This window comes from Solea solea, chromosome 4, assembly GCF_958295425.1.
Source record: "Solea solea chromosome 4, fSolSol10.1, whole genome shotgun sequence".
Lineage (NCBI taxonomy): Eukaryota > Metazoa > Chordata > Actinopteri > Pleuronectiformes > Soleidae > Solea > Solea solea.
Genome location: NC_081137.1, coordinates 13,039,820 through 13,064,453, shown reverse-complemented (window position 1 = coordinate 13,064,453; position 24,634 = coordinate 13,039,820). Strand labels below are relative to the sequence as shown.

Below are 24,634 nucleotides of genomic sequence, written 5' to 3'. Positions count from 1 at the left end.
TGGTGTTATATTATAGGGGGAAGAGCTGTCAAGTGGATGAACAGGTTATAAGATAACCACAAAGGAAACGGAACACAATGAAAAGATTTCAAGGTTACCACTTGTGCTGCAGCATTTTTTAGATGCTCCCATGTCTTAGTATGAAATGTAAAGGATATATTCATCCAAAAATACAATTATTACGCTCATTTTGTAATGAGTATATGTATCATCTAATTTATTTGCTAAATTGAATATAGCACCTTGATGTGATCATTTTTAGAGTGTCATTTATTCACTGAAATGACTGCAGGCATATGTATAGTTTATTTTTAACAATCATTTGATTTACAGGCATATTGCCCACATGTGAATGAGAACAAATATCCATTATGGATTAGTTCCAACACTTGTCTCTGCTCTTACTTGAAAAAAAATAGCATATGTAAATTGTTTTAAGATGGATTTTCCCTTTAACACCAGGTCAGGAGTGTATAGTCTACATCAGCACTATATACTGTATACAAGAAAATACTGCCAATTATGTGCTCTCCTAGTGGCAGCTTGGGGGAACTGCAGCAGCAGTGCTGATGACGTTATAGCAGCTGAGTGTGTGTCCTCCAGTAAAAGGTCACCCACTGCCACTGCACATCATCACTGTCTGCTGACTTCCTGTTCACAATGCCAGAGCGCCGCTGCTCTCCTTTTTTGTATTTCCTGCAGAAAAGTGTCACATTTCCAAAGACCTGACAGAGGAACATTCACATAATCCCTGCGAGTTTCTCTTATTTACCATAAAGACGCGGCAACAGGGAGAGAAAAAGAGAAAAAAAACAGGCTATCATTTATTTTAATTTAAATCATTCAGATGGTCTCTAAACAGTTTCAATTCTACATATACTGTGTCTCGGTGAATTTTACCTGGATGTTTGAAAACACCCTGTACAGTTAGGTTGTTGGACGGAGGATAATGTGTGAGTGTGTGCCCCCTGCTGGCTAAATTCAAAGATTAAAAAAAAGAAGAAGTATTCATTTACCTTAAAGAGAAACTGGGGAATCATAAGAAAGCAGTAGCTTCAAGCTTCGTCAATCAGATATTGTCTGACGGAAGAAAGAACTCACCGCAGAAAAGAAGACGAAAACCCAGGAAACAAAATGGCTCCAGGCACAATTTGAGATTGCACCACGTTTGTCCTTGGTGCCTTTTTCCAGATTGAAACACCAAGGTAGAGTTACCAGCCAAGTATCACTTACACGGGTCAACTGAGGAGCCACAGAGCTAGTGATAGGGCTATATTGATAAAAACGAAGGGCATTTATACAGTACATACAGTACTGCGTGTACAAAATGCTATTCAAGCCTTGCAGCACATGCCATTCTCCACAAGGTCTGGCAGTGCTTTCTATCCTCATCGTTAAATCATAAAACACTTTCCCCTCAGTGCTCAACTGAAGAGACTCAATGGACCTTTCTTTATTTCCCTGGTTTCTTTTGATATAATTCACCGCATCTGTCTGCTGGTTGTGTGTGCAACTTCCTGTCCTGTCTTTGTCTAGTTTTTCCTCTTCTTTTGTGACGTCCTGCCCCACCCAGCTGTGTTTCACCTGTGTCCTCTGCCTCCCTCGTGTCTTTGGTTTCTGCTCTCCCTCAGCTCTCTTTGTGCCTCTGTGTCTTTTTAGTTGGTTGATTCATTTGCATTTGACCTTCCTGTGTGCCAGATCCTGTGTAAGCCTTCTTTTTGATGTCAGTTTATCTTTTCTCAAATAATAATCAGTAAACAACTGTTGTTGTTTACTGTTCTTTTAGAACCTGTGGTGGCTACGGCTTCATCTTTGTCATCAACAACTCCTCTATTGATTGCCAAGAATTGTTTGTATGGATTCATGCATTTTTTAAAAAGGTAGGTTCACGTTTTTAAAACCAACAGCACTGTATTATTGCGGTATCTACTGCATTAACCCTTAGATGCGCCTTCAAACTGTTACATTAACACACATAGAGCACCAAAATTAAGGTATAAAAAGTGTATAATTTTTTTATTGTTTTTAAACCAAAAAAATCAGTCCATATCAAATATTAATGAATTTTTAAAAAATGTAATTTTTGTCATGATTCACCTTAATTGTATGGTCTAAAAACTTCATGCAACCTGGACTATTTTTGGTTTGATTAGTGCAGCCTGGTTATTAATATGAAAGATTAGCAGAAACATTTGTTCATATGCATTCTTAATTTAACAGATTAATAATAATACATTTAATAAAATACTCACTTTAACACAAAATAACTATAAATAATTATTATCAGATATTATATATTATCAGTCCTCATCATACATATGAAATATTAATGAATTGACCCTTAAATTGGCAAGTTTTTGTCATGAAATAGTGATTTGAATGGTTTTCAATATAGTATTTTTGTGTGTAGGTGTGTTAGTGTGAGTATTTTAGTTAACATTGTTTAAAAAAACACACAAGAATGTGTCTAGGTGTGTTAAAGGGTTTTAACAACATCATTCAGACACTCAGTGAATTGGTTCCTACAAGCATTTGTGAATCAAGGTAATAAATGACAGCAACAAAAGCTAATTGGATTATAAAGTCCAGTCATGAAAGACAACTGGAGATGTGAGTCAGAAGTTAGAGGTAGTGTCTTGATGAAAAAGGTGGAGCCATAATGTGCAGGACTGCACACGCTACAACAAGCAAAAATACAAATGTAATAAAATGATTCAGCATTAGGTAAACAAAAAAGGCAGTCACATGACATAGTCCAAATAAATAAAAAAAAATCATTTAGGGTCAGACTCCATAGGTCAGGACAAATAGTTTATTCCATACCACTTTGAATTTGCTATTCTAAAGAATAAACAAACAAAGAAGCTATTTTTTTTATTAAAAATACACATTTTGGAGCGTCTTGGTCATGACCCTGACCTGAACACGACAGAGACTGTGACTCAATGACCTTAAGGGAGACGTTTGCAGCAGACATCCAAGGATATATCTGAGCTAAAGCTGTGCTTAATGCAGTTCTAATCCTCAGCTATACAGACACATCAAGGTTATTCCCGTCATTCTTTAAGCACCTTATAATGTAAGCAAGTTGTTAATTGTGATTTTGATTGACTGATGTCTGTGGGTCATATATGACACATGTTTATCTTATTTCAAAGAGAAACAAATGCTAATATCATGCACCTTTGTTGATATGATGCACTTTGAGATGCCCCTGAGATGACAAACACATTTATTTTTAATGTAAAATAGTTAATAGCTAATACTATGCACCTTTTTACGCACAGGTATGACCAAAATATGTATATTGCTAGTCCTTTTCTTATTTTTAAAATGCACTTTTTGATGTACGTTTTAAATTTGTCATCACCTGCGGCCCAACTGAGTGTGTAATTGAATAGTCCTGCCATAACCCCTCCTCAAATGCTGTAATTCCTTAAATTCCTAAAGTTGAGGAAATGAAGTCAGCCTTACAGACTCCGGGTGTGTGGCTGCAGTGCCACTGACAGAGGGAGACAGAGCGCAGGACTGTGGCTAAACAAGCTCTGTGTTTGTGTTAAACTGTGACCAAAAATGGACTGCAAAGTTCACCGGAGCTCCTCCAGGGTACATGACTTTGACCACTTAACAGCTTTTTTTTTTTTTTTAGTCATTCAAATTTAGCAATGTGGTGAGTAACACATTTTTCTGTGGGGAGACAAAATCAGAAGAGATATTAGCCAAAGATTCCAAATCTGGGCCAGTCAAAAGACCAAAATTCATCAAAAAACACTTTCAACATGGCTTTCATCACTGCCACAGTGACCGCATGTCCAGCAAAGTGTTTCCTTTAAAGGACCAGAGTGTAACATTTAGGGTTTATTGACAGAAATAGAATATACTATACACACGAGTACATTTGTGCAAGTGTGTAATTGCTGTAGAATAAAAATGGTTCGCTTTTTAGTAGCCTAATAATCAGCCTTTTATATGTACTTCAGACTCGTGTGTTGCCATCTTGAGCTGCCATGTTTCCTCAGCTGCCCAAACAGATGAGCATTTACATTACTTTGATAAGAGAGGTGACACGAGGGGGTGGGATACATTTGCTGCATCTGTTGCTGCAGTGTAGCCTGTTATTGCAAACATTCCCAGATTCCTGTCAGGCAAAACTATCAGACCTGACTGAGGGAGTGTTTGTGCGTATACAGCAGGAGTGTGGAGGACGCGTGTAGAATTCACTACTGAAAAGTTTCACAGGGACTCTTCTCTATGTTCTCCGTCGTACTCCTACTTGTTTGCAGCCATCTCACTTTACTAGTGCAGTGTTGTTGTTGCCTGTCTTGACATAAAATTATAAACTTTGGTTCCAGGTGCAGATGATACACTGACACTAACCTGTCAAAATTATTGCTACGCAACTATCTTCACATCCACCATAATCTTCATAAAGCACGTACTTACGACGCGGCGCTGTGTTTACTTCAAAATATTTATTACACGTTTGCAGTTACAGTGTGATTAATGCATTTGGCCATCAAAATGCAAATGTTATGGTTGTTTACAAGGCATTTAGAAAAGTTATGTTGCAAACCAACAACATGTAAGAGCCTGTTTAATACCCGTGTGATTGTTGGCAGGAGTAGAGTGTAACAGTCTCCAACTAACAGCAACATTACTGTGCTACGTTTCTGGCCAAACGGGTTTTCGTTCATCTCTGTTTCCTCTTGCTCTGATGTGTATTAGTAAAAAGCAGGGAGCCCTCATGTGGAGAGAATGGAGGTGCACTTCTCTCTTGGCCCAGTAGAGAGCAGTAGCTCCTCGTGAAGTGAAGGGAACATTGGCATATAAAAACACTTATCATCATCTTTGATTAAGGCATACACACTCACATGCTAAAGGGCATTAAATGCAAACCACAAGTGGCTAAGGCATCTGCAATAGGTTTTCATCTTAAGTGTCTGTAAGTAAGCAGTACATATACACAAATAAATTGCAAGGCTGAGGACTCCTGGGTCAGGTTTTTCCAAAACTTCTCTCACGTTGAATCTTGTTGCAGCAGAGGGCTTTCAGCTCCTCGCTCAAACCTTAAGGTTCAGGGGTAGATCTGGAACGGGTGTGGTGTTTCCATTGGGCTCCTTTTTGTCAGGGTCGGAGCTGTTGTTTTTGGAGCTTCTCTGTGGAACAGGCCGCCTGTGGCGTCTCCTCTTTGGCTGACGGGAGCGAGCAGAGTTGGTTTGCGATGAATCCAGCAGTGGGTCCAAATGTAGTTTACCACTCAGAGCATCTGATGACTCATCAATAAACGCAAGGTTCTCCCCAAAGTAGTCCAGAGGCTGAGACAGGTGGGGATTAGGAGCAATTTCCTCCTTTACGCTCTCTTCTGGTTTTTCTTCAGGCACTCGTTCTGTCTGAGTGACCTGAGAGTCCGTCTCTGTTCCAGATCCTGATTCGTTGGAGGAGGCAGAAGAGGAGGAAGAGGAGTACGATCCGGATTCTGTTTCATTCTCATGTTGCACTTCTCTCCCATCAGGAGCCCCTGTGGCTGATACACTGTGACCATGACTGCGGGAGCCATGGCGGCGCTTTCTCCTGCGGCGTTTGAAGGGGTCATCGATTTTTCCTGGAATGCGAAAATCCACTGACATGTTCTGGATGTTCTGGGTCCAGTCAGTGGCATGGGCTCGTAGTTCTTCCATCTGGGAGAAAAGGACGAAACGTGTGTCAATACACTTAACTGTCTCACAAGGTTAACACAATTATTTCAAACAAAACAACACATGAATCTGATCCTTGGGACATAACTCACATCCCCAAAATCCATCCTTTACTTTTTGGGCTATGCTGCTCAGCGACAAAATGTAACCTCCCTGTTGGAGCGTTTGATGGAAGACCATACAACATACAAAGTACCTCAGCTCTGGTCTTCTTAGAGAGAACCCGCAGCCAGTTACCAATCATAGTCAGGATAGATGCAAAGTAGGCAAGACCCAGCAGGATCCAGAACCACACCAGAGGCTTGTACCAGTGGTCGCTCCCTGCTAGGCCAGAATCTCCTGTGAGAAAACACAGGATGACAACATGCACTCAGTTGAAGGTGCAATATATTAGTATTTGAATATGTCATTACAGTCCCTGTTTGTGTAATGGTCAGGCATCCAAATGCTTGATTCCATATGGTGTAGTACAAGACACTATATATACTATATATCTTATAGATATAGAATAGAGCAATCTTTCTTGAATGATGATCCTTTCATTTTGAAGGACATGCCCTTACCCATGTGACTGTGCACGTGGCCACTCCCACCCGACATTGTCGTGACAACAGTGTCTGTCATCCTAGCAGTTACTCAAGTGTCATCTGAAGTTGTCTTACACTGAAGACAACTTAAAGAACCAAAATCAAAGTGCGTTTGCGTGCAGTCAGTGCTGGCATGTGACGGCATGAAAAAAATTCAAATGAAAGTATTACACTTACCTTATGGGTACTTTTGGAGTACTACTTGGGTTTGACCCTAACCTTCATGACAGTGCATGAACATGTTTTTTTTAATTAACTTGAGTGGTTCAGAAATTTAGGTCACGACTTGATGACTTTAATGTGATGGAGTTGATGACACTGATGATGATGCGCGTTGTGTTCGAGGCCTCTGATTCGGTAGCCAGTTGACCCTGATCCTGTATGGCCACATGGCGGTATAGAGGCTAGCACTGTTGCCTTGCAGCAAAGATGGTCTGTATTTTATATAGCGTTTTTCTGTTGATGACCCCTCAGTTCACACATATTCATACAGCGCATCTACAGTATGTGCAGTGCATTTTCTATCACACATCTAGTTCCAGTTGAAAGACGACTTACTCTACCACTGAGCCATAGTCACACCAGATTTGAGACCCAGTCTGTTTGTCATACAATGTAGGTATTGGGGACCTGTCCAGGGTGCACCCCACCTTTTGCCCTTTGTCAGCTGGGATTGGCTCTAGCAACCCGCAACCGCCATGTGGACGATAAAGCGGTAGATAATGAATGAGTGAATCAATATTAATAAGCCATGCTCAAATGTTTGTTTGTAGATTTTAACATTTCCCTCTCATATCTATGACCTATTCATTCTTAGTCTTCGGAAAGGCCCTGTGCTATGATTAGGGCTTCACAGGTAGCAATGCACCAGTACAGTCGGTAGGAAAGTAGTTCAGAGCATCCACCCTAGGTGACAGTCTTTACGCAAGGAGAGAGAAATAAGTCAATATATGTTAATGTTAATATTGGTCTGGCATTTCCCCAAAAAAGACAGCTCTAAGAACGGCCAAAGAACTCAGTGTTGGAGATACCTCTTCTCCTGGACGTGCTAAACTGTGACAACTACTGGTGTTCAAGTAACACATGTTGGGGACTTTAACGCAGCATATCCATCCATCCATCCCTCCCTCCCTCCATCTCTATGACGTCAGGACGTCGCCTTCAGCAGCTAAATCAATAGTTCACTTCTTAAGAGAAAATGTTCTGAATAATTTAGATGTTAAATGAAAATTGTTTGTGCTAAGTGATCTTAATGCTTTGCAACCGACTGGAATACTTACGGATGACTAATTAAATTGTATCATACCCAGCAACTCATCTTCTAATCGATAAATTCAACAATAAAGGGAAAATTTGTTTAAAAAAAAAAAAAAAAAAAAACAAGCACAGAAGAGTAGAGGCATTTTTGTTTCTTCAGCATAAACAGGAAGATGTTCTAAGTAAGTTCTAATTCATTTGTTGATCAAAGGATGGCAAATGATGACCAGCTGTCAGTTGTGGTGCACATGGAGCTTTGAGTGTATATTGTAAATGATATTAAAGTGTCTGTTAAGAGGAAAGGGATGGGCACACAATTAGAACGTTTGACCTCTGATGAGGCCTTCTGGTCAGCTGTATAATAAACCCTGCCTTAATAAACCCATCTTGGTATACAGTATTGTCACATTGAGGTCATTTGAAGTCAGTTGTCTCTACAGTAAAATTGCTTAGCATTTGCAATTTGAAGTTTGAAATTTGCCATGAGGACAGTTTTTTAATTTCTGCAGTAAAATAGCTTATCACTTAATATGAAGACATCTTCTTCATATGAATACCTTTCTACAACCTTTGTATTTAAACCGTAACATGAAAACAGCTGGAGCTAGCTGGCATTTTTTGAATGAATATTTTACAGTAGGAAATTGTGAATACAAATGAAGATCAACTAGTGTGGGCGCTCCAGCAAAAAAACAAACAGCTTTGGAGTGGGGTGTGAGCTCCACCTCTCTGCTGAACCAGCTGAACGACTTCTTCGCTCGCTTTGAGGCAGACAACAGCACCCCGGCACAGAAGACCCCACCACCTCCTGACGACCAGGTGTTGACGCTATCCCCAGAAAGTGTGAGGCGATCCCTCAGAAGCACAAACCCATGGAAAGCCCAGGGTCCTGACAACATTCCTGGTCGTGTCCTGAGAGACTGTGCTGAGGAGCTCACAGATGTCTTCACCGACATCTTCAACTCCTCACTGAGACAGGCTGTTGTCCCCACGTGCCTCAAAGCCACCACCATCATCCCGGTCCCGAAAAAGTTGTCTCCCTCCAGCTACAGCGACTACCGTCCGATCGCACTCACTCCCATCCTCATGAAGTGCTTCGAGCGGCTAGTCATGGAGCACATCAAGTCAGCCCTCCCCCCCACCCTAGACCCCTTCCAGTTTGCATATCGGTCAAACCGCTCGACCGATGATGCCATCTCCGCTGCCCTCCACTCAGCCCTCACCCACCTGGAGACTAAAGACTCCTACGTTAGAATGCTGTTCATTGACTTCAGCTCAGCATTCAACACAATCATCCCCCAGCAGCTCATCCACAAACTGGACCAGCTGGGGCTCAACACCTCCCTGTGCAACTGGCTGCTGGACTTCCTGACGGGGAGACCACAGGCAGCAACACCTCCGGCACCATCACGCTGAACACTGGGGCCCCCCAAGGATGTGTGCTGAGCCCCCTCCTCTTCACTCTGCTGACCCATGACTGCACTCCATCATTCAGCTCCAACCTCTTCATTAAGTTTGCGGACGACACAACTGTGGTGGGTCCCATCAACAACAGCGATGAGACAATCTACAGGAGTGAGGTAAACAGGCTGGCCACGTGGTGCAAAGAAAACTTGAACTTGAGTAGTTTACCGAGCAATACAAACTACAAACATTCTTAGGTCAGAGGAGACTGTCTAATGTTGAGATAATGCAGCAAAAATATTTGTCGCAGGCAGTTGCCTTCTATATTTAAAGCTTTTGTTTCCGCATTGCTCTCTAACTCATGTGTTCTATATCTGTCTTTTAACGTCCAGACTGCATCCAGGAAATTTGGAGCTGTGTGGTGCAGGAGCAGCAGCTGTGAATGGCACATGCCCGCATGTAGTGAGAATGGGTGCTGGGTGACACGACAGCAAAACAGACGGGTGGAGCTGATCGGCTTAAACAGCATTGTGTGAACTCGTTTCACAATGGTTTGAATGTAACAGACATTTGTTTAAATAGTACTGTACTACTACTACTATAGTACTGTATACCTGCAACATAGTCTCCAAACCCCACTGTTGTTAGGGTGATGACTACAAAGTAGGCCGACTCCAGAAGACTCCATTGCTCCACTTCTTGGAAAACTAGGATGGGCACTGCAACAAAGAGCAGACAACCCAGCAGGATGGACAGGACGGCGGAGATCACTCGCACAATAGTAGGACTGACACGCCATTTCTGTCAGCAGAGCGAAACAACACAGTGGAATGAGAAAAAAGAAATAGATTTACATCAAGTGCAAGCAAAGAGTACACGGCACAGTTTATGGTCTGACCAGGAAGAGAGTCTCTATTTTGGCAACGGCTTTCCTCAGCCCAGTACCCAGATGGTCTCCGACACCAGCGAGCAGGATACCAAACAATGGGATTCCCACCAGGGCATAGAAAATACAAAACAGCTGGCCTCCTTCTGTCTTTGGGGAGATGTTTCCAAAACCTGAAATGTCAGGTCAGAGGTTAAAGACAGAATCCGGGAACATATTCCAGTCAAAATGTTTAATTTAGAGGTTTTAAGGGTTGTACTAGATACCCACCAATGGTTGTGATGATTGTCCCTGAGAAAAAAAAGGCACTGGCTAGATCCCATTGGCTGACAAAGGTGGTGTTGTTGATAGGATCCACACCTGCACCGATGGCATCGACCACCTCCTGGGATTGGACAGTAGAGAGAGAGTTCCCTGGTTAGTTTATAGAAATAAATTGTAAACTATAAAGAAGGATTAGAAGGCGACTTCACACATGAATAAATGAACCCATCAGTGATTTCAAATTGTGTTCAAAATTGTATACACGCTTCATCTCTTAGATGCTGACCGCTTCAAAATCCAACACATGGATGAGCGACTTTTTATTTCCCCTGCAGAGATCACTCGTGTTATTACATTAAAATCGAGCTGCAGCTCCTCAACAGCGGAGAAAGAAACGATGTATAAAATGCATGGTCACGTTCGACAGCTGGCTGCCAGTGACGAAGAGGCCACCGGTGATGTACAACTGCGACCGGCTCCATTCTGTCTGAAGTATATCGAACCACTGCCAGCACAGATAATTCAATTGCCTGATCCAATTAACCATTTTGCATCTCTTGGCACTTCAAGACATTTGTTAAATCCAAACTGAAAGGTGAATATGATGGATTAGGGACAGAATATGGTGACTGCAAACATTATTACCTCTCATTAACGAGATGATATGATCTATGAGACAGAGCTGTGTCAGTTTGAGTCACACCACTGCATATGCCTGTCCCCGATTTGAGGAACATCAGATTTGTGCTTCAAACGCTACATAATTATTTAGCTGTATATTTTAATTCAATTACAAAAAAAAAAAAAGTCTGGGTGAAAGGATAAATGCTTTTCACCTCAGCTTACGTCTACATTGACCACTACAGAGAATTTATCAGAGGTTAGGGTTAGGGTTAGGGTTATTTGGGACCAGAAAAACACGATTCTCACATAATTCTGACCATTTCAGATTCCAATGCAATAATTTGATCAAACAGGGGAGGAGGTAAGAAAAGAGCCATAAACGAGAGCACTCCAAATTGCTGTACAAATATTCAGCCTGACCACTTTTATTTTTGAACTAGATTTAAGCTCTACAACTATCAATTCATCTGCTGATAACTCTCAATTTATGCTTTGTTTACACTGAAATAATGACAAGCATGCGTTCCTATAAAGTCCAAGGTAATACCCTCTTTGTTAGTAACCTGCTTGTTGAACAGTAAAATTGAACGGAGAAAGCAGCAAAAATACTCGGAGATTCTCGAATCAGACAATGTTTGTTGTATTTTAAGTTAACAGTCACAGTCTGCTGTTAACTTTTAAGATACTAGTTTATGTAGTATTGATATACAACAAGTAGACACACACAGACCAACAGCTGTGTCACAATACCAGGCACATGACCCATTACACATTAATAGCCAGTGGAATAAAATGTCCAACTGTACAAAGGTGACATTGAGTAGTGTAGCGTCTAACATCTCACATTACTCAGGATGTGAACAGTGGAAAGAGGGACTTTGAGTCCATTGAAGACCTGTTGAAACAGCAGCTGACACTTGTTGAGTGAAACCTGACCCCCAGAACGACGTCTAAAGAATGACCCTTTAACAGCTGCCACTTCATTACTTCTCTTCTTATGGCTGCCATTAATTTGGTGTCATTTTAGGTTTATTTTTATTTATTTATTTTTTGAACAGGAACTAATAAAAGATACCATCAAATCATGAGTGTTTATTGTGTTTTTAAATGATCATAATTTGACAAAGCATGGAAGTCCTTGTTTTGGAATGGCAGGACATGCTTTGCATTAAGCTTTGAATTTTTTTTAATCAAAATGCTCAACATCTTTTATTTATTTTGAGCTAGTTAAGAATGCTAACAACCGTCTCAACACACATGAAATGTTTTTGAGTGTATTTTGAATTTTTTGTTTTTTTTTAAAGTTGTCAGCTGCTATCTGTAGATGACTTTGCAGGTTAAAACAATATTTACAATGCGTTTGCTGGAATCAGACCAGACTTGGTGGAATCATAGCATTCAGCCAATGAATGAGCTCAGCTTTCACTTACTGAAACACTACTGAGCTGCTCTGACCACACCTTGTGTCTGCCCCACAGTCTATATACACACCGACCCACTGTGTCACAGATCCAACATGGTACACTACACAAACGCTCCTTTGGGACGCACAAATAATATTCATTGTGATACTTTGTATTGTCAATGTCAGAGAAAGATCCCAGTGAGTATAAATATGAAGCAGTGCCAGGTATCTGTCAGACACCCAGCCAAAATGTATTTTTAGCACCAAAATGTTATCATTCCCTAAGCTTTAGATCCTCTTTGGTATTTGTTTATGTGTAAACAACACGCTGAAACTACAGTGTCACGGTGACAATTAATCTGTAGGGATAGGGCCCAGTGAAAGTGGAAAGATACATGTCATCAGTTCACTCAAAATGAAAGTAAATGGTCACAACATGATGAGGCACAGTATTGAAATGTGGTTGTGTGAGGTATTGACTCATCCAACTTGACTCAGACTCGTGCTCTCACTGGAAACATGGCTGCCAATGGCGACAAGAGGAAAAACAAGGAAGAGAGAGAAAACCAATGATTTTACATCATGGCATACAGGAATTATTAATCCACTGCTTCCACCGCTAAGTTCATCTTCTTTATTTTGTGACTATGGTGTTTGAAATCATGTGAAATCATGTGAGGCAGCAGTAGACCTGCAAATCCTATGTGCCTGCAATTTAAAAATGGACTTGCAGCCATGAATTCTGTGAATTCTAAAGCAGGGGGTGCACGCAGTACAGTCACTGCTGACTATAATATTCAGACTGCAGGCAAGTCTGGTTTTTATTTGACTTTTTATGACTTTTTGTTCTGTCAGTTGCAAGATATTAAATTGGATTTGCGTCCAGTCTAGTCAATCTGTGTGGGTACATTTTGGTATTTTTGTGACTCTGCTTTCAAACAGGAAAGATGGAATGGAGACACATCATCTTGCACTAAAAACAATCATCATGTCACATTTGAAACTCAGTGACGGAGGAGACACCGGGGTACAGTGCAATGTTCCGTGCTGTGCAGCAAGGGGTGGGGCTGCATGAAGAGTGATGCAAATCAAATTTGAGCAGCCACAATGTTCAGACTCGGACGCATCTGTGGAAATCTGATTTGAATCGCATTTCAAACCACCTCCAAATGTGGTCTGAGTTTGAGAATATCAGATTTATGAACAAGCTTAGGTGTCAGTATACAATGACAAAAACGCCTAAAAGCATCTCCTACAGTAACTCAGACCGCCCCTCAGGAAAAACAGGTCTCTGATTGGCTCTCACACAGATTTAAAGACTACCCTTCACAATGGCGCTCAATTTGAAATGATCTTAGCTGCTCAAGAAAGACTATTGGGAGGAGCATGCAACACATTTGTGACATTTCATCAGTAAATCCAGAACATTAGGAGTGGCTCTTGTGAGGGGAGTGTCTACCTCTATGAGAGACCGAAGGTTGTCTGGCTCCACGCAGCTGAAGTCCGACAAGAACTCCCGGCGTGTGTGCTGCAGCTGAACGTGGATGCCCTCTTCTCGCTCAGTCTCCAGGGTGCGGAACACCACGGCGCCCAGCACCAAGTACAGCATCACCCCGGTGAAGATAACGAGCAGGGTGGAGCACCGCATGGCTACTCGTCCGCTCAGTTCGAATGCAGGCTGCGGTTTCCCTCTGCCAGCCTCAGTGTGGCCTGGATCCCAGCTGCTGCAGCTGAAACACCAACATGAGTGTTTTCATGCTGACCACACAGAGCCCGACGGCAGCTGAGGGCTGCACACATACATGCCCCCCGTATAGAAGACTATTAGCTGCACAGAAAGCAAATCAATCAGACTGAAGCATCACCACACTGCTGACACAGTGAGTCTCTGATAACCTGTCACTTGATCGGGCCTTACACACAAACCAGATGTGATTGTAAAAAGGAGAGCAGTAAAGGCAACAACAAATGGCCGTGTCATGATCACACAGGCAGACGCACATAAAACGCGTACCTGTCGATACGTTTCAGGTGCTGACGCCTGCGTCTCTTCCAGTCCTTCTTAACAGCAGGTGTGAGGATGGTGTCCCTGGACCCGTAACCACCGGGGAGCCCGTCCACCTCACACTCTGAAGGAGGAGGGGACACTAGAGACGGAGAAGAGCACATGCATGATGAATTTGTGTGGAATTCACTGTTCACAGCAGTCACACGCAGTGATTTTAAGTCAAATAAGAACAACACATTGTCACGTTGAGGGGCAATTGATTGTTTTCTTTATTGGGACACAAGATGTATCATGAATTCCTAGAACCTTGGCTTCACAGACTAATTCAAAAACATATCATGTCACGACGGCTGTTGCAGCTATATAGCATCTTCCCGTGGGCACGCTAACACAGTATTTAAAACCAGGGCAAACGGCATCATTTTACTGCGGTCTGAATGAGAAAACAAGGAGTTTTTCATCTCTGGATGCAACAAATGCCTTAGGATCAGTTTCCTTTAGGTGTTGCTAAAGAGCAGTGGCATCCAAATAGCTGTGAAACCTGGCAACCTAACTCAACTCAAACAAAGACCACATCCTCATTTGAGAGGCAAAGAACACAGCGACAGATGTGTCGGAGACTCGATCTCTCCGAGAAACTCGTGGAATTATTTAAAAGGGAAGGGCTTTATCTTTTTTGGAACAAATTCTGTCTGCATCACTGGACTCCAAGCCAGAAAACCAACAAGCTCTCGTCTTCCGAAGTTCTGTAACTGCAGTTCTTTAGTCAGCAGATCCACTGGTTCTGATCCAATTTTACAGCAATAAACACGGTGACAGCAAATATACACTCACTCTGGAAACTGTTTTACAGCAGCTGGGAAAATGTAAAAACAAAGGAGCTGTCCACTTACTAAATTGAGCAAATTACAGTTTGCGGAATGTGATTTACAGTTTGCGGAATACTGTATATATCTCATATACTCATATTTGAGTAAATACAGAGTACTGTATCAGTCGATTACACTTTTCATACAATCTTATGTAACAAAAACTGTTTTGCCGTTAAACTGTAATGCCGTAAAAATACCATCATCATCACTGAGGATAACCTGATACTGCTTTTTTGTGTCTGATGTGATAGCAATATCACAACCTTGAGCATGTACCGATAACGAGCTCAATTTTAGACAGTATTTTATGTCTTTTAATTAACTTAGCTGGTAATACCCAGCTATAACCAGCTAAAGCTCCCACTGCATGGGAGACATTTGTTTATGACAGTATCAGATTTATTTTTCCAGTATCTGATTGAATGATTTTGGCCAGTATTTGTATCACTTAGTATCGAGTCAGCTTATCCCTCGGAATAAAAGATGAGAATAATTAATGAATAATGATAATGGAGGATAATAAAGGATGAAGTAAAAGGAACAAAAAAAATCAACAAAAACTTGGTGTTTACACTGAATCCAACTGAATAGCAATATATTGAACAGACACCAGGGGGCGACTCCACTGTTTGCAAAAATAATGGAAAAAAAATCACCTGTTTTTCACTTGATTAACTGCAGAATTAGATTAGTGTCAGTATTTTATAATACTTTTCACGACGCAAGCAACACCTTATGAATTGAGCAACCAAAAATGAACCACAAGATCAAAATACGGAAATTGAATCATTCAAAAATAATGAATTTTATTTGTTTGAAAATACACTTTTTATTTGCAAATTATTTGGAATTTTGTTTGCTCTGACTCGTTTGTGTTTTTTTGTTTGCGATTCGGACCATTATGAAGCTGTCTGCTGATTGGCTACTGTGTTTTGGAGTGGGTTGAGGATTTTTTGGAGGGCTGTGGTGCCTGATGTGATGTACTGAGGGCTGGCTGCCAATGAAAAGCCAGCGCCGGCAACTATTCCCCAAGCTAGAAGTCCCAAAGTTTTCACTACAATAGAGGAGTTTGAGAGAAATCTCAGAAAAGTGGTAGAAAAGATGGCTTATAAGTATATCATGTACAAGAAACAACTCACTTTTGGGGGAAAGAGCACCCCAGGGTTTAGGGTTAGGCATGGAGAAGAAGTGAGGTTAGGATTAGGGCCAAGATGACCTGGTAAGACTATATAACAAGTAAAAAATGTCACGGTAAAGGCTATGTCGTTTTCCCCGTCAAAATCTGACAAAATAATCTTAGTAGCCAATCAGCAAGCAGCTTCCTAAGACCCGCCCATGGTCAAAAGTGCAAAAAAAAAACCATGCCGCAAAGAACAAATTAGGGAACGCAAAGAACAAGTCAGGGACCATAAAATAGACAAAATTTGGATCATTGCAAACAAGCAAGTGTATTTACAAACAAATAAAATAGAATATTTTTTAATGATTAAATCGATATTTTATTTGCAATTTGTGTATTTTGATTTGGTGGTTCATTTTTGTTTGCTCAATTGTCTGCTTCTTAAAAAGTGTTGACACACATCTTATTCCATAATTTACAATGTCAGTTACTAGTTTCAGGTCTTCTTCAATAGAACAGAAAGTATGGCCCATATGAGTGGACACCAGTGTGATTGACAGCTGACTACAAGCCTCTGAACTTTTCTCCCGGAACAAATTGCAATTCTGGAGGCTTCAAAACGAGAGTTCGGAATCTCATGGGTGACGCCACGACCGGTTGCCACTCAAGTCATGACAGACAGAAGCAAAAGCAACATTGTGCTCATAAAAGAGAAGCGACTGAAACCGCAAAGAATTTCAGGAAGGGAATTCTACTGCTCAAGAAAAACCTGGTCGTTCAGCAGGTTTACACTCTACCGTTTAATCTATACACTACTTTACAGTTTACGACATATTTATTACACTCCTCATCCTTACGTTATGTACAATTTCATTTCATTCTATGTCTGTCTATCTATCTATCAACCCTTCTCGTCCCCGCCCGCCCCTGCACTGCTGCTGTATACACACAAACGCTGCCTCAGTCAGGTCTGATAGTACTGCTTCACAGATGGCCACAGCATACAAATAATGTTACATTGCTTCCGTTTACAAAAGCCCAAACAGAGGCAAAGAAATAACATCAAAAACAAAAAAAAGTTACAAACTAATGCTTTAGTGTGACAGAGGGAAAAATGTAGAATACATACTTGATCATCACATGTGACATACGAACAATGAATTACACAAAGAACCATATTTTTATATACATTATTAAAGTGTACTTTGACTGAATCTGAATGTGCAGACTCTTCATCCAGTGTCTACCAACACGCCTATAAGACCAGACTAAAGCAGCCAGTATGCAGTTTATCTGTCTATACCAACCTCAGACAGACATAACACACAATGCCAGAACAGATTACACAGCACTACACAAATGGAAATCATAATATAGCTTTCTATTAGGTGCCAACCATGCCGTTAGCGCTGCTGCTGCAGCCCATTCATCCCATCCCAGTCATCCCATTTTATTACCGTTTATAAAGTCCCTCTGGGTCCATGAGATGTATGGCACTGAGCGAAGCACCTGACAGTCCAGCCCCTATATACTGTACAGGGTATGTGTGCTCACCTCAAAATGAAGGATCAAAAGACTCCAAGGCACTGCATGGTCGTGTTTTCATGAGTTCAGGAGGCAGCCGTGTGTGCGAGGAGAGTGTGAGCACGAGCGTGTGTGTGTGTGGGGCTGTTGCTGAGTGCACGAGAGAAAAAGATACTCAATCAAAGCGACTTTATATAGAGTGAGAGAGGGAGCGAGCACAGCACTGGTAAAAACAGAGGTGAGGATGAAAGCTAGAAGAGTTTGTACTGTAAAGAAGAAGAAAAGACCACACAATGCATGTCATTATTTCCCTCTGTGACTTCTATTGTGAAGTAGTGCTGGCTTTGTGCAATGTACAGCTTTGCGTACAGCTATTGATATTTCTGTTTTAAAGCTTTGATTGATTGAGGTCTGATTGGTGTTTCACTGCCGACTCTGCAGGGGAAAAACAGCTCAGCCACCCTTTACCCGACTCTCAATATCCCATTCTCCTCACAAGCTGCCTGACAGAACTGCTGCTGCTGCTGCTCTCTTTCTGTCCCTCTGTAAATGTGTGTGCCTGTGTGTGTGAGACCAGTAGTCTTCATGGAGAACAAAACCTGGTCTTAATGAGGTACTTACTTATGAGGAACTGGTTAAGTTTAGGGCTTAAATTTCAATTGTGACTATGTTAAGATTAGGGTTAAAAATACAGTGGAGTTGGGCAAACATACTAGCCTTTAAAAGGGTTAAAATCTCAAAAATATTATTAATATTTCATATGTATTTCAGGCTGAAGTACTTTTAAAAGACTGACCCATTTAAAGTGGAAAAAAAATATTAATATATAATATTTTTACAGCTGTTTTTGAAAGGTGACATTTTTTGCTACTAGGAACAAATTTGTCATTAAATTTTTTTTTTTAATTTCAAAGATATTAATATTTGATATGTATATTTCAGGCTGAGGTAGTTTCAAAAGATAACAAATATTAATATACAATATTTTTACAGCTGTTTTGGGGAAGGTGACATTTTCTGCCACTAGGAACAAATTAGTCAGTTTTATTTTTTTGAAAAATCTGACACTGCAGAAAAATGTTTTTTTACAATGCATCAAAATCAATGTTTCTGCCAATCATTGACCCATCTCAGGGTCTAATAATAATTATAATCAAATTCTCCCTTAAATGTATCTTATGGAAATTATTGTAGTATAAATCAAACAGTGGAGTTGTGTAAACAAACTAGCCTTTAACACTAGAACTACCAAGGGGGGTCATTTTGACCGTTTTTTTAATTTTTTTTTTATTTAGGGTGATAACTGAAATTAAACATATGAGACCATGGGACCCTGACTTTTTCTAAATATGTGTACTTATTGTTAAAACAATAAATGCAAAAAAAGGTCTGGGAATGTCTACCTTTAATTACCATAGCGGTCAATTTGACCGTACTCATTATAAATGATGTAATATGTCTATTTTTTGATACTGGGGGGTGGAGTGGCTCAGTGGTTAAGACCCATACTCTGTGTGGGAAAGACATCATGGTCGCAAGTTCGACTCCACCCCTGGCTAATGGTACTCAATTCCATTGTAAGTCGCTTTGGATAAAAGCGTCTGCTAAATGACATGTAATGTAATACTGACCCGCCCCTTGAAGATGTCACCACGGCTACCGCTATTTGTTTTTATTTATGCTAGTTTTCAATGTCCATATGACTCAATCAATCAAAAAAAATCAAAAAATACTAACACACGATATTTTCTGGTGATAGTTCGACACCGGGGGGTGCCTGTTGTGCCAGCTGTGCCAGAGACCCCACCACAATCAGAACCAAATCCAGCTGTAGACCCACAGCATACGCCTGCTATAAACCTAGTGTCAACATTACTGTTGATGAACAGCTCTTTCCAACAAAGGCAAGATGCAGCTTCATCCAATACATCACCAGCAAACCAGACAAATGTGGCATCAAGTTCTGGTTTGCTGCTGATGTCGATACCTAATACATGGTGAATGGTTGTGCCGTACCTGGGAAGAGATGAGACGCGGAGGCCAGTTCAGAGGATGGGAGACATTGTGGTGTTGAAATTAGTGGAGCACTTACACAGGAAAGGGCAGGAACATCACTACAGATAACTTTCTTTTACTTCACTTGAGTTGGCAAAAACATTACAAACCAAGAAAACAGTCAAAAGCTTCCCCTGTGCGTTTTTTTCGATTATAAAAACAGTCGAGCTGTGTAAACATACTAGCAAATATTTTATTAGTATTTGATACATATACTTCAGGTTAGTTTTAAAAGATTGACTAATTTAAAGTGGAAAAAAATATGAATGTATATTATTTTTACAGCGTTTTTTGGGAAGGTGCCATTTTCTGCCGCTAGGCACAAATTAGCCATGATACAAATGCAAAAGCCACAACGTAAGTGGCTATTTTCTGTTTTCAAAATAGTCTTGCCAAAAGCGAATACAATGAAAAAAAAAAAAAGTTATCTGTATTTGTATATTTTGCACATTTCTTTGCATATAATTAAATATCATATTTCTTTTCTATGTCTACCTTGTCAATTAAAGGAATATCTTGTCTTGTTTTATGATATTGGAAATAATTGAAATAGTTAGTGCTTTCAGTTTTTTGTAGGGGCCCTCAGGACCCTTTCGCTTGTGGCCCCAAACTCCCTTGATACACCTCTGCTTCCAGCTTCTATTACAAGTTGTTGTTGTTGTTGTTCACTGGTTTCCTAAGAAGTCAAGATGTTGCCTGTTGATGTTAATAAGTGGTGAATACTGAATGGCTGTTATTAGATTACTGAAACTGTTGATTTTAATTACCACTGACAGACTGACACGGGTCGCATTAGTCATCGTACATAAACACAGATGTAATAATGCATTAGACAATTACATCAGGATGTAATGTATTTAGATGCATCTGTAACGAGATGGAACCTGACACATTCTTCTCTTCCTGCTCACACTCAATCCATCCGTCCGTACCAGACTCCATTTATTTCATGCACTCCACACAAATAAAGTGTTAAAACACATTTAGCTCCTTTTTAAATTCAATCTGTGTGGAGCGCGCTCCGGCTCCAGCTGAGCACAGATCCACTGCAGCTTATGACTCTATAATACTGCAGTGTGAGCAAGGTTCACAGATTACAAAAAGGACTGATCACTTGTTGTGAGGAAGAAATTAATCCACTCATCATTTTCAAACCCAAAGATATCTGTGGAAAACAGGGACGATAATAAAGAGTGTAGGAAAACAAATACAGAGTGTTCATAAATCCTTCAATCTCTGCCATACCTCTTCAAATAACTTAGAAATTCAGCTTCAGGAATAAATCAGGTTACTTCACATCATTAAAACACGTCATTTCTGGTAAAGAAGGTAGAAATCCTTACTTGTAGTCGATAAATGGCTGTTTCAGGTGCCCTTTAAGTTCGCGGTGAAGTTTAGTTTCCGTCCAGTGGGAGGGAGAATAATGGAAGACGGAATTTTGGAATATAGATCTGTCTGATTTGAGATGAGAAGCTACCCTGAAATAAAATACCTGATGACAAACAATCTGAAAATTAAAGCTTAAGAAGGATGGCAGTAAGTAAAAAAGGAGGTGGGAGGGTGTGGACATATAGGAACGTGAGGAGGAGGAGGAGGAAGAGGAGGAGGACTAGTCCTGTGCGGTTATTACGAGCACTTTATTTTCAATTAAGCCTTGTTGTATCTGTGAGATCACTTTCTGCCATTTATTTTTGATGATGCAGGGAGTTCTGCGCTGGAAATTGACTGGTTAGCAAACGTCAGCAACTTTGCTAATTTAAGGGGAGAGAAAAGGCCCTTGAGCAGTGATAAAGAAAATTAATCAGATATTTTATTCATCCATTTTTAGCTTTTGGGGCATTAAGTTTTCTTTTTTACTGTGAACAATGTCTCTTTGGTGAGTGCATGAATGCAATGTTGGGTTTGATTCCAGCCAGAATTGAACGGTTATCCATTGTCCCTGAATCTTTAACTCAATGGTTTTTTTTCCCTTAAATATCGGGAGGTGGATCTCATGATTTTAATTGTACCCGTTTAACTCCAAATTCTTTCATCATTGTGAAATCAAAAGTGAAAATGGGATATTAATAATCTAAGACGAAGACTTGTGCTATTAATGATATAAGTAGCAGTTTTGTATGGCAGCCATTTTGGAATCCCATGTTGGGGTTGCTTGGGATTCCAAGATGGCTGCCATTGGTACAATCACTGCTGCTTTACTTTTCATTTCTGTCACATTTGTTTCATAGTTCAATTCTTATCCATGGACATGTTGCAACGCAGGGTGTGTATGCCCATGTTAAGCGTTACTATCGACTGTAGTTTATTGGGAAATTAAATCTGCCCCCACCACTGAACATTTTAAATCGCTTTTAAAAGACCCACCTCTTCTCCTTGGCCAGGATAAAAACAGTCAACCCGGACACTTCTACGTGGTTTTTACCATTTTACTATTCTATTATGTCACTATTTTACCGTTTTACTTACCTTACTAAATAGGTAAAGCACTTTGGTCAAACTTGGCTGTTTTTAAATGTGCTGTAGAAATAAAAGTTGACGTAACCATAATGGTTTGCCTTAAAAAGGTTTGTTAGGGATGCCAACCGTCCGGTAAAGAAAGAATTTGTTCTGTTTTTGAAAAATAAGTGTTAAAAGGCCAGGCTGTTTCTGTTTGTGCAGTTTTGGCGCCCCCAATAAGACTAAGACTTACTTTTGATTATCAAGTCAGTGTGAAACCATAACAGAAAAATGACATAGGAGTCATGAAATAATTACCAGTTATTTTCTATTATAGCAAGGTGCATTGATTGTTATATTTTGGCATTGTTACATATCATTTTTTTAGTTCATGATCACATTGGATAGGGGGATAGCGGGTTATGGTTTGCCATATTTTTTGGTTGACGCTTATTTTTCTTTGATGACTGTGATTATTTGGATTATGGTAAATGGTTTGTATTTATATAGCACTTATATTATATAGACCACTCAAAGCTGCTTTACACTACAGATTGGCCATTCACACCCATTCACTCACTCTATGTGCAGAACATTTTTTAAATCACTCATCTTTCACACTTATTCACAGCCGTCGGGAGCAACTTGGGGTTAAGCGTCTTGCCCGAGGACACATCGGCACGTAGACCAGCAGAGCCGGGAATCAAACCCACAAACTTCAAGTTGAAAGACGACTCGCTCCACCACTTTGTGTGGCACGTTGGACAAGCAGGCTGTACCTCAGCCCCTCCTTTGTTCTCCAAAGTTGCTACAGTCCACTAATGAAGATTGTACGATTTGAATGAGGGAAAATAAAATCCTCTCCATCATCATATCCGTCATTCATTACTATCCAACAGGAAATGGGCTCTTTTAATTCGTCTTATTCACAGTGTATCATAGCAAGGGGGGAAGCGGGGGCACTTTGTGTAAAGTGCAATATGTAAACAGTATAACCGTTCTTTATTTACACTGTCAACTTCATTAGTCTTGCCTTCTATGCACATACTCAATCTCTCGTTGCCTTTTAGTATTGGCAGTTTCTCACCAGGAGAACACCTCGTCTTCTTCACTGGTCTTGTATTCTTTGAGTGTATGTGCTCAAGCAAGTTTCCATCGTTATCATGGATTGTTTCTCATTGACTACATAGCACATGAAAAAAAAAGGTGATGCCAGTCTATTAGCTTTGATTTACACCCAACAACCTATTATCAGTATTAACCCTTTGCTGTTTTATTGCTCACAGCCTAGTCTTTGATGACACCGCCTACTTCACTGGCAAATCTCAGTCCAACATTAACCCGGAGCGGAGAACTAATCAGTCTGAAAGAGAGGCTCCAGAACACTGTTACACCTCATCGATTTGCCAAGAAATCCATTTAGTACACTTTAATTTACACTTTAATCTGACCCCCCCTCCTCAGGCACACAGAAAGCTTTTACACTGCGAGAGGAAGTCGACTTAACAAAGAAGGATGTAACGCAAGAGTGAGAGAAAAGCGGCCTATTAAAAGGAGAACTTGGTGAAAAGTTTGTTGCTCGAGAAGATTTGAGAAGCGTCTGAGTCATTCAGTCACATTCAGTGCAAGAAGTGTGAAAATTCAGGTTGGTATGGAAACACAAGGTTACTCCACCTCACTTCAGTTAACACTTGAAAAATAGTTAGATAAATCTGTATTTATGTTGCACTCGAAACTACTCGACGCTACACTTTTGCCATTCACATGCAGTGCATCTATGTGCAGTGCATTTTTATACACATTCACACGTTGCTGCCACAGCTGTCTGGAGCAACTCTCTGACACTGGGCGGCACATTTTGCTCCAGATAGTTGGGAGACATTCATCGTCCCCTGCACGGATTCAAGACACCCTGTGCCAGAAGCAGCAGAGCAGCCGCAGTACCTGAGCTTCCACAATAGGTGCAGTGTTCTTTTCTTTGTATGCTTCATTTTCACATATATGAACATAGAGCTGATGTGACTTACCAAAAAGCGCTAGTTGTGTCTCATCTGCCCAAAAGACATTCTCCCAGAAGCTTTGTGGCACAGCGGTCTCCTCCTCGGTCGTCTTCCATTAAGTCGACTTTGGCTCAAACAGCAACAGATGGTGTGATCCGACATTGATGTACCTCAACCTCAGTGTTCAACCTCTAATCTCTTTGGAAGTCGTTCTGGGCTCTTCGGTTACCATTCGTATTATTCGTCATCAATTTTCCTCTTGTGGCCACGTCCAGGGAGCACAGAAACTTCTTTTCCAACCTTAAATAGGCAGACTGACTGATTACTGACTGATTGAAAACACCTGTGATGCTAATTACAGGACACACCTGAGTTTAACGATGTCTGAGTTTAACGATTTGGTGTTCCTCAACAAATGATCATCTACCAAGTAGGTTGACATATCTCGATGTAAATACCTGGAAATTAAAGCAAAAAAAATAATAAATCATTTGGT

General features: G+C 40.6%; 1 protein-coding gene across 4 annotated transcripts; it reads right to left on the bottom strand.

Moving 5' to 3' along the window:
- Positions 1-4,453: 4,453 nt before the first annotated feature.
- On the bottom strand, positions 4,454-24,599 carry LOC131458845 (potassium channel subfamily K member 4). 4 transcript variants are annotated; one of them, XM_058628140.1, is made up of 9 exons: positions 24,507-24,599; positions 24,166-24,438; positions 14,138-14,270; positions 13,583-13,853; positions 10,101-10,215; positions 9,843-10,003; positions 9,559-9,745; positions 5,893-6,035; positions 4,454-5,678 (listed from the first exon to the last, which is right to left on the bottom strand). In XM_058628140.1, the coding sequence occupies exons 4-9, from the start codon at positions 13,769-13,771 to the stop codon at positions 5,061-5,063; spliced, it is 1,413 nt and encodes a 470-aa protein (XP_058484123.1). In that variant the 5' UTR covers positions 13,772-13,853; positions 14,138-14,270; positions 24,166-24,438; positions 24,507-24,599; the 3' UTR covers positions 4,454-5,060. The 4 variants fall into 4 exon arrangements, with proteins under 4 accessions (XP_058484123.1, XP_058484122.1, XP_058484124.1 ...); XM_058628139.1 differs by having other exon boundaries at positions 24,166-24,593; XM_058628141.1 differs by lacking the exons at positions 24,166-24,438; positions 24,507-24,599 and adding an exon at positions 17,678-18,168.
- Between the last annotated feature and the right edge of the window lie 35 nt (positions 24,600-24,634).